This window comes from Chenopodium album, chromosome 5, assembly GCF_948465745.1.
Source record: "Chenopodium album chromosome 5, dcCheAlbu1.1, whole genome shotgun sequence".
Classification (NCBI taxonomy): domain Eukaryota; kingdom Viridiplantae; phylum Streptophyta; class Magnoliopsida; order Caryophyllales; family Amaranthaceae; genus Chenopodium; species Chenopodium album.
In genome coordinates this window covers 614,918-632,063 of record NC_137838.1, presented here as the reverse complement: position 1 = coordinate 632,063, position 17,146 = coordinate 614,918, and the positions used below count along the sequence as shown (strand labels likewise).

The 17,146-nt window shown below is 33.6% G+C and overlaps 2 protein-coding genes across 2 annotated transcripts; one reads left to right on the top strand and one right to left on the bottom strand.

Moving 5' to 3' along the window:
• The first annotated feature begins 106 nt into the window (after nt 1-106).
• On the top strand, nt 107-1,445 carry LOC145629945 (inactive protein RESTRICTED TEV MOVEMENT 1-like). Its single transcript, XM_081682184.1, has 3 exons — nt 107-183; nt 490-798; nt 1,032-1,445. Exons 2-3 carry the CDS (start codon nt 511-513, stop codon nt 1,353-1,355), a joined length of 612 nt encoding a protein of 203 aa, XP_081538310.1. The 5' UTR covers nt 107-183; nt 490-510; the 3' UTR covers nt 1,356-1,445.
• Nucleotides 1,446-1,922: 477 nt separating this feature from the next.
• LOC145631399 (protein high chlorophyll fluorescent 107-like) lies at nt 1,923-6,165 on the bottom strand. Its single transcript, XM_081683471.1, has 8 exons — nt 5,316-6,165; nt 4,499-4,642; nt 4,096-4,401; nt 3,870-3,929; nt 3,524-3,769; nt 3,312-3,422; nt 3,008-3,184; nt 1,923-2,425 (listed from the first exon to the last, which is right to left on the bottom strand). The coding sequence occupies exons 1-8, from the start codon at nt 5,868-5,870 to the stop codon at nt 2,087-2,089; spliced, it is 1,938 nt and encodes a 645-aa protein (XP_081539597.1). The 5' UTR covers nt 5,871-6,165; the 3' UTR covers nt 1,923-2,086.
• Between the last annotated feature and the right edge of the window lie 10,981 nt (nt 6,166-17,146).

Below are 17,146 nucleotides of genomic sequence, written 5' to 3'. Positions count from 1 at the left end.
ATAGCTTTAATTATTATGGTACGTACGTAGCAACTTTTCCTTGCAACTCACGGCTACCTTAATTGGACCATATATACACAAATTAAAATTAAACATCTGGATTATTGTTATATGAAACCCAACTTAGTTCATTTAACAAACTCTTAGACTTTTACAAAGGTGCAATCATCGTTCCAAACTAAGGTATGTTGAACCCTTCCATATAGACTAATATGTATTTTATGAGCAATTAAGGTAGATTTTTATTTTATTTTATTTTTTTTTAAATGAATGAACCACAAGCTAAGGGAGATATGAATTGCTTGTGGGGTAATGGATTTGATCGAACTATAATTTTAACATATCACACATATGCAGTGATGAGAATCGATCCCAAGATTTCTTAAAATCGGGAGGGGAGCTCTAACCACTTGAGCTATTCCTCACTCTCGTAACAAGAGTTTTTTTAAGTATGAACATTTTGTTGTAACAATTATTCTACTTGTCTAGGTAAATCTAATTTAATCCCCCATGACAAAGGAAGCTACTCATCAAGAAGAAGAAAATGCGACAACAGTAATGCTAAAAGTGGGTCCATTTCCAAGTCCAAATAGTCGATTTTATCCAAGAAGCAGTGATGATGACAAGATTATAGTAGCTGATTGGGATGAAAAGGGAAGAACGAAAATTGCTCAAATGTTCATATCATATGACAATAATTATATCAAATCCCTTTCATTCCAATACATTGAAGATGGCCAATTGATTCTTTCTCCTATATTTGGCTCCCAATATCTCGATGGTCACACCTTTGATACGGTCTCTCTTTTCTCATTCTTACTTATATATATATTTCACGTTCAATTAATTCTCCATATGAGTAGTCTCACGTTAAATAAGTAGAGGCGTTTGATTTGATCCAATTAATTATATTGATCTCTTTAGCTTACATACTGTGTTGATCGAGACACATCAAACAAGATCCTCAGCTAGCTAGGGAGTATCTGTTAGTTACTAAGTGTCTAATTGTTGTGAATAATAATGACGTACAGGTGGCGTTGATGGAAGGCGGAGAAAGTGAGTACATCACAAGAGTGAGTGGGTATCATGGTTATAGAGACCAGAGAGGGCGTGGATTGATGTCATTGACAATCGAAACCAATAAAGCTACCTATGGCCCGTATGGAAGTGAATCTGTCTACGTCGATAAATTCAGCTTTAGCTTGGGACAGGGTGATCAATTTGGTGGATTTCATGGCAGCTCTTCTTCTGACATTATTACATCCATTGGAGTTTATTTGAAGCCTATCCAAAATACTGTTATCCTTACCTTTGTTAAAAGACCTGATCATCTTCCTATTGAAAATAGTGACTAATTATATACACATATGATGTATAAAGAGTGTGTAGAAGCACGCAAGGAAGCTATCAACAATAATGAAATTAAATTTGTACTCTTTGATTAAGATTCTCTCGTAGATTAATTATAATTGCATTTGGAATATTACCTAAAGATGCAAATATTTCAAAAACAATAAACCTTCATTTTCAATACTAAGGCCATGTTCACTCACTATTAAAAAAAAAAAAAAACCCTTAAACTTGGAGTACTATGAATTCAACCTAAACTACGGAATTAAAACAATCAGGCTGATACTTGGGGATTTGGGATTCAAAGAATCTATATACTGTAATTATTGGAGGGTTAAGTTCCCATAATATTGTTGGAGTTGGAAAAAATTCAATGTGATTAGCCTCTTCGTTTGCCAATACTATTCCGTTGACGTTTTGTTTGATTAGGGTTCCTAAAGTACGTATCATTGAAAAAACAGGGTGAAGGGCACGATTTCAGAATTTTTGTCTTTGATCCTTATGCTTGACTACAATTGGTGAGGGAAGGGAAAAACAAATACTTGTAATGCAGTTTTCTTAGCACAAATCAATTGCCTCAATAAAATGGAATTTTGTTATAACGCGACTATGTTCTCCAGTAACAAGAATAGATTTTTCTGTTTCATTACAATGTATACACAGCTCATGAAATGAATTTTTCTTGTCATACTATACAGAACAAGATTATGGACTTCAAATTTTTCCAAGGCAACAACTATTTGTATCTTTGCCTTGGTCTGAATGCAGTTCTTTGTTCCTTACTTTTTGCTATGGACAACAATGATGTTTCCATTTGGTCATCGAGTTTGTTTGGGTCAAGGGAAAATTTTTCTTTGATGAATGAATCCAAGTCAAAACCACTCTTATACCTAGCATCTTTTACCTCTGATGAGGGCGATGATCCTTCATCATTGTCCTTGGCTTCTGATGAATCTGGGGTCTTTCCAAATGGATCCTGCTCTAAATTCAAGAGTCTCTTTATGCTATCGAGTGCTGGATCAATGATGTCTAGAAACCCGTTCACCCAGGAGGCATCATCTACTACCTCTGTGCGCTGTCAAAAGTAGGTATAATTGAAATTAGAAACCATGTACAGCAGGACCTGAGCATTAACTATGCCTTAAGTTTCTAAAACAGTACTATCTCCAAGTTTTATAAGTTAGATTGTTTTCATTGGAAAAAAAAAACTTATGTAGTAAGCTATGCAGTAGTAAGCTATGTAAAAACAAACAAAGTGTGCTTGGAGAATATGTAAATATATAGTACTCCCTCTGGCGATAATAAAAACATTTCATCACTTCCATCTATGTTTTATTTACTTTGAGATTAAGGATATTAAAAAGACAGAATGAAGTAAGTGGTTGAATGGTGAGCCTAACGTTAGAGAAACAATATTATATACCTTGCTAGAAATGGGTCAATCAACTTCAAACATTCTATATTGCAATATGTTGATTTGTTTTAGGACTGAGTATGAAAAAAACAGGACAATAGTATTCTACTGTATATAGTAGATCATGTATAATTAATACTGATATGGGGATCCTATTTGGCTAAGCTAAGCTTGATTAGAACCAGAATCATCCGCATCATGTATATGAGCATCAAGCCCTAAGCCAGACTGCCAGTTACTTACCTGCTGGAAGTAGAGGTTACGGATTTCCTCAGCACGCACAGAGTTCCCTTGATCCTCCTCCAAAGAAGCCCAAGTCATCCATGTCACATAGCTTTGTGAATTTATGTTGAGTGACGATCTGAATAATCTCCTAGCTGCAGACAGGTTTCCAACTTTTTGCTCCAGAACACCCCACGCCTGAAACATATATACACCAGTTTTATTTGAAGTGCAAAAATAGGTGCAATGTACCTTTATCAGCCTTTATTACAAGTTACACAGAAAGCATGGTTTTCTGAAGTAGCATATCAGCTTTGATTGTTACCTGAAGGCAACGAGCAGCACTTTCTGTCGTTGAGTTGATGGATAGAGCTTTCTGGTACAGCTCTCTTGCAGTAGATATATTACCTTCCTTCCATTCCATCCAACCCCAGGCCTGAATAGCAGCGTAAATCATTAGTCACTTTGTGGGCAAACTACAAGTAATAACAAAAAAAAAAAAAAAAACATGAAAAAGGTTGGTGAGGCTCCTCTTACAATCCATACGGGTTGGTGCCTAGGATCCAACTCGGATGCCCTCTTGAACAAAATCCTGGAAGCATTTGCAGTGGAGTGCCTGTACTCCAGCAAAGCAAGAGACTGAAGAAGTACTGGATCCCTCGGGTTTACAAGATGACCTATTTTTAGAATTTTTCTTGCTTTGTCAATGTTTCCAAGATTAGCCTCAAATAGCCCCCATACATGCCAGGCAAACCTGTTTTTTGGGCTAGCCTGAACAGCTTTCTGTAAACGGAAATTGGGGTTGGAATTTCATGGATTAATCCATAAATTTTGTATAATTTCATCATGATTCATAGTATTCCATATTGTTATGATCAGTTACCTCAAACAAATAACATGCAGCTTGATTGTTTTCCTGCTGCATCTCTAACTGTGCCCAGGCCTGATTTTGGAAAGACAAGAGTTGCATAGGAAGTTTCAGCATAATAACCTCTATGAACAGAGTTAAACATTATTAATATTCATTGCTTTAATGCAGAAATTGACACAAGTTGAATGACAGGTTAATAAGCAAAAATCAAAAGAACAAGGAAAAAAGAAACACTTACAAGCCAACTAGCACAACTTTTGGGATTACACCTTGTTGCTTGTCTAAACAAGTAGCTGGCCTGCTCATAGCGATTAGCCTTAGCTTCAAGCAACGCGAGAGTCTGGTATACATACTCATTTCCACCACAGTATTTAATACCTTTGCCAAGAAGATTCCTAGCCTTCTTAATATTACCTTGTTTTAGCTCCAAAACTGCCCACCCATGCCACGCTGCAATGTGCTTCTTATCAGCAACTGTAGCCGCATCAAATAGTTCTCTCGCTTTCCTTGTATTTCCCAAGTCACTTTCTAGCACAGCCCAACACTGCAATATATTGAAAGGAAAATGTTGGATAGATTCGTAGCAATTCAACATTGAATGAAGCTGCTAGTATTCGGAATAGTAGATCATCAGAACAAACCTGCCAGATATAAGGGTTTTCACCCTGAGTAGCCTGAGAGCCTTTTTCATAAACAGCCCTTGCTTCAGTTATTCTTGATTGCTTCCTCAGTACCTTCCCCAATGCCACATATGGCCTCCCGTCTTCAGGCCAATAGTATATACACTTCAAACATAACCAAATCAAATCATTACTAATATAAGTCTAACAACAATCCTAACATATGAGCCATTACAGACTGTTGTATAGATTGTATTCCTTAAATGTTCTGAATTACTTGGTTTTGCAAAAGAACTAATTTACTTCATTTGAAAAGTTCTTTAATATTGAAAATGTCAGTGCCTTGTTATTAATCAAGGAACAATTTGTTCTTTAACATTAGAAGGGCAATGATCTAAAACTTGTTCAACACCGAAAGGCAACATCTTAGCGAGGTAATTGGCTATAGAATTATGAAAGAACTCTACTTGCCTAAACGAAGTTAGGCACTCCGGAAACAATTACCTCAAGTTGTGGTAACTAGAGCCTATTTCCGATGTGCCTACTTAACAACTTTATGTTTCCCACTTTACAATCCAATAAACTCCGATAGTTTGGATATGTCAACCAAACGACCACAAATGGATACAATTTTCAAAAAATTTCTCAATAAGATTATCTTTTATTTAACCAATACACTAACTTTTCCCATTAATATTAAACCATCTAAAATTCTAATGCTCATTGGTTCATTAAACTATTAAAATATCATTTCATCAACCAACAATTTCGCAAATAAAAATAGATAAAGAAACAAAAAATAATACTTGTATAATACAGAATAGATAATAAAAAATACCTGTTGTAGTATATTTTCAGCATCATCAAACTGAAAATTCCTAGTTAAAATCTTAGCTTTATACAAAGCCAAATCCAAATTAATCTTCAATGGCTTCTCAATAACTTCACCATTTTCATCTCCATCTTCACCTCTACCTGGTTCAAATATCGGCAACTTCTTCGCAAACTTCTCCAAACTCCGATCCAACGCCGACTTCTCTTCTTCCTCCTCCTCATCCTCATCATCACTGCTACTTCCACCACCTTCGACTTCATTTTCTCTCTCCTCATCTCCGCCGTCCGATTGAATCATCGGACGGCGAACAAGGAGTTGCTCCAAATTCTCTCTCCTCGATGAAACCTCATCGAGTTTGGGTTCCTGTAAAACAGGGGAGACCTCATTGTTGGAAGAAGATGAAGAAGAGGAGGTGTAGGAAGGTACAGTGAGGTTCGAAGGAGGAGATTGTAGGGACTTGATTGGAAATAATCTAGCTTTGGAGGACTGTTTTGAAGAATTCAAGAAAATTGTGGTTGAAGTTGAGGTTGAAGATGATGATGAAGAGAAAAGTTGCATTTTCTCTCTCCTCTGTTTTTTTTTTTTTTTCTTTTTTTTTTTTGGGAGAGGAAATTAATTTTAACGGATTGAAACTGTATGTGGTGTGAGTGTGTTCGTAGAAGTTACTTTAGGCGGGAGCTTCTTACGTGGCTTTTCATACACCTCAAGTATCCTTACTTACGGAGTATAATTTTTTGAAGGTTGAGGTAATGGAATAATGGTATCGTTCTATACATAATAATTCTTCTACGGAGTAATAAGACTACATAAGTTTAAACTATTGGAATTATCTCCACTATCAAATAGTATATTCGGAATTTTACTAGTAATGTGACATTTAAATCGAGGTCAAAGTAAAAATTGAATATGGAATAGTGAAAAAAAAAAAAAAGTGGGAATGTAGGATGGAGTGGTATAATCTTCTTCTAATGAGAGGGGAAAATAAAATGGTGAGCCTGACGAGAGGGAGTAAACTCCAGTAAAGGAATAAGATTTTAAGAGTGTTTAGATTTTTTCGGCTACGTGGCAGTCGCTTGTTGGTTAGATATCAACGTTTAATCTTCTTGCCCATTGCTCACTTGATCTTCAGACTCCCCACCATAAGAGCCAGCCAAATGTGGCAGTATTTTTAATTTTTTTGTTCTTTTCAGACAGTGGTTACAAACAAACGCCAGTTATGGACCGGGCTGTGCAGGTTTACATTTTGTGCTATGTTAGCGTGTCACGTACTTAAGTGGGCTACATGGAACGAGCAAAAAATAAGTCGGGTGCCAAACTCGTCCAATGTACTACGGAGTACATGGCAACATGTAGTTTTCGGGTTGTACTGTGCTAGCAGGCCTTCTAAATAATGTTTACATTTTTAGTAAGTTGGTCAAATATAAATAAGCCAATACGCAAATGAACCCACCATACTCATGTCGAGCTCATGCCAAAATTCAAAAATAATGTTCATATATAGGACATGGCCATCAATCTAAAGTCAAGTCGTATCAAGCTTGTGATGGCTCTTGCCCGATTAGGTCATTTTCGTATCAGCTTGGCCCATTCCTAGCTCTATTTGTAACTTTGTTCATTCCGAAGGATGAAGTATTAGATACCTCGCATTCATGTACTCCATAAGAACAACACTAATAATAATTGTGAACCTAACTTTAGGTGTGCCCGTAAAGCAAAAACTATGAAGTGGTAGGGTACTTGGGGCCATGGGCAAAACAAAAAGAATTTGAATTAATCTCAATTTCAGACATTAAGAACTTTCATCCTTAACTTGGGTGTTCGACATAAAAGTGGATTGATTTAATTTCAACCTAAAAAAATTAGAAAAAATTTGGACAAAAAAGTAGAAATGAAACACAGCTACCCATCTTCTTGGACACCCTTGAGAATTGACCGCTTTGAGCAAGTGATCAAAGAGAGATCAAGAAAGAACTAACATCCGTAATTTTGCACCAAAACCAGAAGGTAAACTGCGAAAACTGATATCTAGATTTCAGCAACTTCTCATCAATTGTACCATACGGAGTATATTGTAATGCAGACTGCAGCTACTTAGTATTGTAAAGCAACAAACCGAACATACAAATTTACAACTAATAGTTAAAATTCTGTAATATCACATAATGCAAGATACCACAATTTACCCCATGAAGGTAACGGGAATTCCTTTCGATTTTATCCAAGTTCCCTGCTTCTTTTCAATCGTTTGGTGAAAAAGCGGAATGTCCATTAGCACAGCACTAGTCAGCTCCTTTGCCAGCTGAGGAAGCTGTATCACCTGAAAGATGGGAGGATTTGATTTAACATGGGTGAAGAATGAAGACAAACCATTTATAACTTAGGAATTGCACTTTTGAGTGCTTATTACCATGTCTTGTAAACTACCAAGCTTCGATACTGATTCCTTCATACAAATTGCTTAAGAAATTCGGTAGCCACAAGCCTCCCCCGAGTGTTTACTGACAATTTCAACTCATTGATCTCTTTATCAATGTCCTGCAATTTTTATTTAACAACAAATTTTAGTAAGCAATCAAGTAACTTCTCTACTTTGTGAATATTTTGGTAACAAATCACGATGTCACTTGTCAGATTCCGAAGCTAACCACACTTCAATACTGAAAGAACTAAGCTCATTACATGAGCATAATTCCAAAAGAAGTTTAATACACAGCCTATGAGATGTCTATCTCTGCCCCTGACAGGATTGGGGAATGATGGGGCCTCACAAAAAAAACTGATTACTGATTGAGGAATTATCAAACCTCAGACCACGGTCAAGCTTTAAAATTTAACGAGTTGCTCAACTTTAATTTAGATATACAGGGCTTGGCAATTAATCCAACAGAAGAAGCAAGTTGGGATAGCGCAATGAGGTAAGGATACTAAGATCAATAACTCAATAACCTGAAATGAATATAGACACATCTTTTCTACACTCTAAATATTGGCCTCTTGCAACGGTGATAGTCCAACACCGGCATCACATACAGATCTTGTTTGACCAAGAAAGGGTTAGCTAAAGGCCTAAACCTGTTTGCAAGTCTGGATAGCTGATTGTGATTTGATTTGCTATCAAGATGCGAGGCAAAGTTGTCAGCCTTGCAGCAGTTTGAAAGTGTAAAATGGTATACAAAGGCATAATTTTTTTTATTTTTTTCTTTTCAACAAATGTGGCATGACACATAATTTTAGTAAAGAGTTGAAAGTATATGTCTTTTAAGTTGTTGAAGTACATTTGACAAGAATGTAATTTATTCTAAGGAAGCCAATTGTTAATCTATAGAAAGATTGCTGAATACAGGGTTTTAACAACATGAAATTGGTTAGGAGAGATATTTAAACTAATACACTACACACAAAAATCATATAGCCATAATATCAAATGGGAATTGACGGAAAAAGTCTTACCTCCATAAACTGCACAATAAAATCTATAAGTCTCTGTTTTTGCATCTCCTCACAATGGAAATTGGTGATGAGAAAGCTAATGTCATATCCCTGCAAAAGTGAATAAAGTGGTCGTACAATGTTATTATTTAGTCTGTCGGAAAATGAAACATCATTCAAAGTTCAAAACGAAATGCAAGTCTTGAGTACACGAGAAGCAATCCAACTCCAACCAGGACCTTCTCTTTCTCTCTCCTCATTGTCGGAAGTAGGTTCATCGTCTTCGTCGACATCGTTGATTGGAGGAGAGAGAATGGAGCTTGCGTAATTGATGAATTCGATGAATGGATCGATGTCGTCTTGTTGCTGCTGCTGATGATCTTCGAGCTCGTCGTCTAAATCCATGGCGGAAGAATCCATTGAAGGTTTGGAAATGGAGGATTGTGTAACTGTTGTTTGAAGCAAGGAACAAGATTTTGGAGTTTCGGCAGCCGTAAGAAAGTGTTGGGTTTGCGCGGGAAAATAAGAGCTTAGGTCATTGTGTATTTGTTAATTTGTGGGAAAACCTATTTTGTTCTTCTCAATTTTTTTATTTTTTATTTTTAAATTCAAAAGTAATTCTACTAGACTGAAATTAATATATTTAATATTTTTATTTATGCGAGTACATAAGAATAAGGGCATGTTCATATTTACTGAACTAAAATGAACTTATTGGAGCTGAACTGAACTGAATTGAGCTGAGTTGAACTGAATAATTTATGAAAAAAGGAAATTAAAAGGTGAACTGAACTGAAATTAAGCTGAAGTAAACATGCCCTAAATATAGTCTTGTGGATATATAATATTTGAATCGTTTCAATAAATAGTTTATTAATATTCAATTATTTTTATTTATTTTTACATATTGATAATTAAAGATATTTACTAATTGAAATTATTAAAGTAAGAGAAAATCCAAGTTAATCTCCGAGATAAACGAGTATTGTTTATCTCGTGGCAAAATGGTAATAAAAGTACATTGATTTAAGTGCTGGAGCAATAAACAAATGTTTTCTAAAAAAAAAAAGTTCTGACATTGAGCACGTGGCTTCAAAAAGTAAACTTCACACCGTTATTTGAACCATCCATCTAGCTGAACCCAGCTTAACTCACAATAACCAAGGGTTCATGGCCAATTCTTCTTCCTCCATTCTCTCACCTCCATTAGCAGATCTATAATGGAGAAATCGATGCGAAAAGCATGAACAACTTCAATGGAGAAGGAAGACAAGCTTTCCCTTAAGGGTTAACCATGCCCTAATTTCTCTAATTTTCCCGGGGTTTTTCGTTGGATTCGGCGGCGAAGCCGCCGAAAATCCGCCGCCGAAAAAGTGAAAAAGGGTGAAGAAAAGACAGGGGACAGCGAGTGGAGAATTGAAGTCAGACCCCTTAATGGAGTAATAAGGAGGACAAAGCTACACTACACTCACGAGATTTGCAACTAAACCAATTAAATTAGAGAAGAAACACAAAGTTTTAGCTGAATTCAAGAAGTAACATTTAAATTTTTGCTCGATAGAAAAACAAAAAAAATGTCATCAATTGAAGAAGAGTCAGTCAAATTGAAGAAGAAGAAACTTGGGTTTGGGTATGTCAGCGGACTTGACGGCAATTTAACTGCGGATTTCCGTCTATTTGCTTTGGACGTTATCACCCTTGCTTTTAAACGTGAAATGACGACTTTACCCTGAGATAAGCAGTCCAGGTTAATCTCTGCTCTTAAAGTAAAGAAGAGAACTGAGCATATGACTAATAGTAGGACCCACTACTATTTTACAAGTACTCTGCATTATTGTTTTTTTTTTTTTTAAATCAAAGTAAGGAAAAATTTGTCAATTGCAGCCATTTAAACTTTGTATTTTGTAAATTGCTGCCATTTAAAAAAAATTGCAAATTGCAACCCAAAAGTGTTATAAATTGTTGCCTAATTCAATTTTTCATCAGTTTGCGTGTCGAAAAATGTTCGGTTAAAGTCGTAGCAGCCATTTCAAAAAATTGCAAACCAAACCGCATTGTAGTGTGGTTTGCGGTTTTTATATTTTATTTTTATTAAAAAAATATAAAAGAATGATAATATATGAGCTTAGTTTTTACTATTAATTAATTGAAGGTTAAAAAAAGAGTTTAATATTTGAATTATAAATTAATAATTACAAAATAAAATAAAACTTTTGTTTTTAAAAAAAAATTATAATTTTTTTTTTTAAAAAAACATGCTGGTTAAATTGCAAATTGCACGTTGGTTAAATTGCAAATTGCTCCGCATTTTGCACTGTGGTTTGGTGCGGTTTAGAAAAAATACAAAGCGCACTGGAACACTAATCATATATGCATAGACTTTTACTTTAACAAAAACCTTACTATTCAATTTAAGGCAATTAAGTACTCCGCATTTTTGTTTATTTTTTTTTATCAAAGGAAGGAAAAATTTGCCAATTGCAGCCATTTGAACTTTATATTTTGTAAATTGCTGCCATTTAAAAAAAAATTCAAATTGCAGCCCAAAACTGTTATAAATTGTAAATTACATCTTAATTCAATATTTCATCGGTTTGTGTGTCAAAAAATTTTCAATTAAGATTATAGCAGCCATTTTAAAAAATTGCAAACCAAACCGCACTTTAATGTGGTTTGCGGTTGTTATATTTTATTTTTATTAAAAAATATAAAAGAATTAAAATATATTATTAGTGCCAAACCAAACCAAACCAAACCGCACTTTAATGTGGTTTGCCAATTATATTTTAATGTGCTTATTTTTCACTATTATTAGTTAATTGAAGGTTAAAAAAAGAGTTTAATATTTGAATTATAAATTAATAATTACAAAATAACATAAAACTTTTGTTTTTAAAAAATAATTATAATTATAAAAAAAATATGCTGGTTTAATCGCAAATTGCACTGCATTTTGCGCCGTGATTTGGTGTGGTTTGGTTAGAAGTGTGGTTAGGAAAAAATACAAAGCGCACCGTGAACACTAATCACATATTCATAGACATTTACTTTAACAAAAACCTTACTATTCAATTTAAGGCAATTAAATACGACTTACATAAGTTACATTACATAATTAAATTAATTAGGAATTCCCTTGAGGGGAGGGCTTACACGATAAGTTTTGCCACCTTTTCTTTTTCTTTTTTCATTTTTTTTTTCTTGCAGCTATTTTTATGTTTTTGGTTGGAAAACTTGATGAAAAATACTTAGTATTAGTCAGATTGTAAAAATTATATGCCATGAACTCTATTAAAAGGTTAAATTCTTATACGCCATTAACTCTATTAAAAGGTTAAATTCTTATGTGCCATTAACTCTATTAAAAAGTAACTCTATTAAAAGGTTAAATTCTTATATGCCATTAACTCTATTAACTAATTAGTATTAGCTTTTCTTTTTCAAAAAACAAAATCATTAAAAATATTGAGAATAAAATAAGACTATAAAAAAATTTATAACCACCAAAAATCTACTAAGGTAAGGGTGTCTAAGTCGTCTAAGACTAATAAATAAAATTAAAAAAAAAAACAAAAAAAAATAATCTAACGATCAATATGTTGTGAAATCTATTTGGTCCAATAATACATCGGTCATTATTTTGTCATAAAAACTATCAAAATCCGGCACTAAATCCTGAAGATCAGCATAGATGGAGTTATTCAGACCATCATTGTCGGAGCTGATGAGGTCGTTGTTGCTGTTAACCAAGCCATCATTGTCGTAGCTGATGAGGTTGCTGTCGTTAACCAAGCCATCATTATTGTCATAGCTGATGAGGTTGTTGTAGTTAACCAAGCCATCATTATTATTTTCGTAGCTGATGACGTTGTTGCTGTTAACCAACTCATAATCATAACCTACAAATTGGTAATTGTTGTTGGTGACAGAAGAGGGGTTCGAGCTAGTGTTGGAGAATTGTTGATTGTTAATTTCTTGTTCGTGGCTATTGATGTTTTCCTCCTCCACTTCTTTATTTTCTTCTTTAACTTGTACATCTTTTATTTCTTTTTTGGCTCCTCTATTGTAGTAGATTCTACATAGCACATAATCCAACTGTATCTCATCCAAAAAAAAAAAAAAAACAATTAGAATATATATATTATCTCCGTTAATTTTTAGTTGCAACAAAGAAACGATATTATTACACGTACCCTCATACTAGTATTGGTATCTTGTTGATGATCTCGTTTCCTCTTAGGTATTAATTTGGGTTGATCAGGGACTCGTAACTCTAGCATATGCCAGTGCGTCTTCTGATTATTATTCTTTTTCTTATCCTTTTTGTTATTGTTAGGTTTTCCCTTGAAATACACCAATGATCTTTGGTGTCCGATCAATGTACCATCATCGTCTTTGATTGGGTGGTCTTTTCCGGTGGCTTTCCAAAACCCATCGCCGGCTTTTCGGTCAGGACGACTCCCGTTCTGGTATTTTTTATTCCGTGATGTGAAAAAATACCAACTTTTACTTTTTCCTTTTCCTTGTGGATTGAATCTGGCTGCAAGGGTTAAATTACAAAAACAAATTACTCTAAACTAAAAAAGTCATCATATACGATCCTAAATGATAGTCTAATTGCAATATCTGAAAAAGAAAAATACATGCTTATGACAAGTAGGTTTTTTAATTTATTTTTATTTTTTATAACCCTAATCCGAGTAATTTACTTAAATTCAAAAACCCTGATTATGCTAGGGTTACTCGGTTAGGGGATACTTAGTCATGGGTTACTCGGTCAGGGAATACTTAGTTAAGGGTTACTAGGTCATCAAGATTTATCCGGTCAGGGTTTACTTGTGTGTCAGCCGGCCACAATTACGCATTGAATATGTATTACTACCTCCGGTCCAAATTACTCGCAACTTTGGAATATTTTATGTCTCACAAATAATACCCCAAAGTTACGAGTAATTTGGACCGGAGGTAGTATATGATTAATTTTAATTTATAAAAAGACTGCTAAAACGTAAGAATACGAAAGATTAATAATTACATCCAAACAACAAAGAACAGAGTAAATATGCTTTTGTGATTTTAGTTATTTTCGGCTTGCATAAAAAAAAAAACGTATTAGTAGGGCAATTGTACGTACCAGTGAGATCTTCAGGACCGTAGACGTTGATATTGTCAAGTTCGTGTATTGGATTCAGAGGCAAATCAAATCCATTGATCTTGGGTTTGAGATAATGAGTGATTAGTTCTTTATTATAAGGCTCAAATCTGTAGCCTGGTGGAAGGTTAACGAAAGATTCTCCACGTTTTTCTTCCATTGTATATCTTAGAGAGGTTTAGAGAAACAAACTTACGTTGTTGATGAGTTAATAATAATTGCGATAATCAAAATTTACTATTATAATTTGTCTTCACTTCGTCTTCACTTTTATAACCTTTGGCCATGCAACGTGAATTTGATGAAATTTGATACGGAGTATAATTCTATAGATAATAGGATAAGATATAGTTAAATATATATCATTAACTAACCGTGTGCAAAAAAAAAAAAAAAAAAAAAAAAAAAAACACCTAACCAACTAACCGAGTATAATATCTATTACTAGTTGAATTTTGTACAAATTCTATCTAATACTAGTATGTAATTTACAATAGGCCCGCTTGTTCAAAATTATCCGCAAAAATTTGATAATTTGATCTACAATTGATCCGAAATTTCGGAATTGGATGCGGATAATTCGATCCACAATCAATCCGAAATTTTGGAAATTGGATGTGGATTTGGATATTAATTTTAAAATATTTGGATATCCGATTTGATATCCGAAATATAAAGGCTGAAATAGTGAAATATATATAAATTTTTTTAATTTTTCATATAAAACGAATCATGTTTTATTCACTTATAATAATATACTCCCTCCGTTTATATTTTATTGCACCATTAGGACTTTTACACTATTCACTTAATCTTCTTTAACCATCATTTGTGATTTATCCATTAGAAAAAATATAGTCACGTGGGATCTAGTAAGATTTGTCTTGAAATCTTCTTTTCAAATATCAAATTTTTATAATTTTTGCAAAAGTATAATTAAAGATAATAACAGCTAAAGTAATGCATTGGCAAGCGTGAAATCCCTCAGGATGCAATAAAAAAAGAACAGAGGAAGTATTAATATTCTTAATATATTGATGATAATTTTAATTACAAAAAGACTATTATTTTTCCCGTAAAAAAAAAATTAGTATATAAGGTGTACAACTTAGCAATTAAAAAGATAAAGTTATAAATTTAGAAAATAATTATAATCTAATATATATATATATATATATATATATAAAGTAGGCATTTTTTGGGAGCATTGGGAGCGCCACATAAGAAAAGGTATATTTTCGATCAATCAAAAATTAGATTTTTATTTTATTTTAGAATTAAAAAAACACTCGCCACCTAAATAAAAGTGACGAATGAAATTTTAAATTTTTACCATGTAGGTAAAAACGACGAATAGTAATTTATTAGGATTTTAATTATTTAAGAACACTAAATTTTATCATTTTTATTTGTTACAAAACTAAAAATTATCTTTAGATATTCGGATTTATATTATTTAAAAAAACTAAAAATTATATTTTGATATTTAAAAAATATAAACAATCATTTGATGTTAATGGTTTTATGTAAATATCTAATGATATGATACTTTCATACAAAATTTTAAAACTTATAATGCAAGAAAAAAATTAAGAGATCACCAAAAAAATATTTATATAAAGAATGTATATAAAAATTCGTGCATCGCACGCCACATAAGCAAAAGTAATATTTCGACCAATGAAAAATTAGATTTATAATTAATTTAGAATTTTAATTTCCAGTCGCCATTTAAGAAAAAATTAACAAATGAAATTTGAGAATTGAAAACAAAAAATAGTAATTTAATATTTAAATTATGAAAAAAAAAAACAAAAATTATCTTTTATATTATCTTTTACATTAGGATTTATATTATTTTAACAAATAATTAGAAATTAAAAAATATATTTGGATTTAATGATTTTATCTAACTATCCGATGAATGAGATGATACTATTTATTTCAATTTATATATTCAAGTTCTATATACGTAAAATTTGAATAAGAATAATTTAAAACTTAACAAAATATTTTACCTTAAATTAATGTTAAAATAATAGAATAGAAAATAAAAACAAAAAAAATTAAGAAATTACAAAAAAATATACAAAATGAAATATTTAAAAACCATGCATCGCACGGGCTTACATCTAGTCAATTTTAATTAATACTTCGTATTGGATAATGGATATCCAGAAATTTTCAGATGGGATTTAGATATTAATTTTTGATATCGGAGTATATATTCATATATCTAATGGGTAGGGTAAAATATATCATGAATATGGGCCTGTTCACATTTACTTAATTTCAGTTCAGTTCAGTTCAGTTCAGTTCAGCTCCAATCAGTTCAGTTCAGTTCAGCTCTTAATTTCCCTCTCTCATAAAATATTCATTTCAGCTTAGTTCAGTTCAGTTCAGTTCAGCTCCAATCAGTTCAGTTCAGCTCCAATCAGTTTAGTTCAGTTCAGTTCAATAAATGTGAACAAGCCCTATATTTAGTTCCTCAGCTAAAATAAACTACTCTAATACAGTAATAATTTTTTAAAAAATGTCTTAAAAAAGTCATCTGTATAAATCCCTTTATAAATTAAACGACTATTTCACCAAATGCCACTGACAAATTTAAAAATTCATCAAATGCCATCGCACTTTTCAGAATTCACCGAATGCCACTCAGTTTTTTAAAAATTCACCGAGTGCCATTAATGACCAACGGCCGTTAACTCCGTTAGTCATTAGGGGTTATCATGACACATGTCATGATATTATTGGTCCATTTATCTTTATTAATAAAAATTAAAAAAAAAGCTGAAAATATTAAAAAAAAAAATCAGAAAATTTTAAAAAAAAACCCCAAAATTATTTCAAAAACCCCGACCAGCCAAAACCCCCATCAGCCACAACCATCCTCCCCGCCGCCGTTCCCGCCGTCCCAGCTACTGGATTCTGTTGTCCCACAGCACCGACGCCGCCCAAGAAGCTCTCCCGCAGCGCCGACCACCTAGAAGCTCCCTCGCAGCGCCGACGCCGTTCCTCCCCCTCCCCCTCCCCCTCCCACAAAACTCCCTCCCCACCGCCACGAAACCCAGTCCTCAACCCTCAAAATCCTTTCTCTGTCCCGATCCCAGCCCCCTTCCCTTCCCCAATCCCTTTTCCGGCTACCTCCCCTTCCCCACGCTCCGATTTCGACCCTTATCCCCTTCTAACTTGGCGATTTTGGCCCTCCTCCTCTTCACAACCTTGATTTCGTTAATGGTTGTGGTGGGTA

Bases quoted from the DNA above. Each gene is read 5' to 3' on its own strand.
- LOC145629945 (XM_081682184.1), top strand. From the start codon at position 511: ATGACAAAGGAAGCTACTCATCAAGAAGAAGAAAATGCGACAACAGTA. The intron at 799-1,031 runs GTCTCTCTTTTC...AATGACGTACAG, and splicing joins ATGGTCACACCTTTGATACG to GTGGCGTTGATGGAAGGCGG.
- LOC145631399 (XM_081683471.1), bottom strand. From the start codon at position 5,870: ATGCAACTTTTCTCTTCATCATCATCTTCAACCTCAACTTCAACCACA. The intron at 3,770-3,869 runs GTAACTGATCAT...TTCCGTTTACAG, and splicing joins CTGCATGTTATTTGTTTGAG to AAAGCTGTTCAGGCTAGCCC. The intron at 3,185-3,311 runs GTAACAATCAAA...TATATGTTTCAG, and splicing joins GTGCTGCTCGTTGCCTTCAG to GCGTGGGGTGTTCTGGAGCA.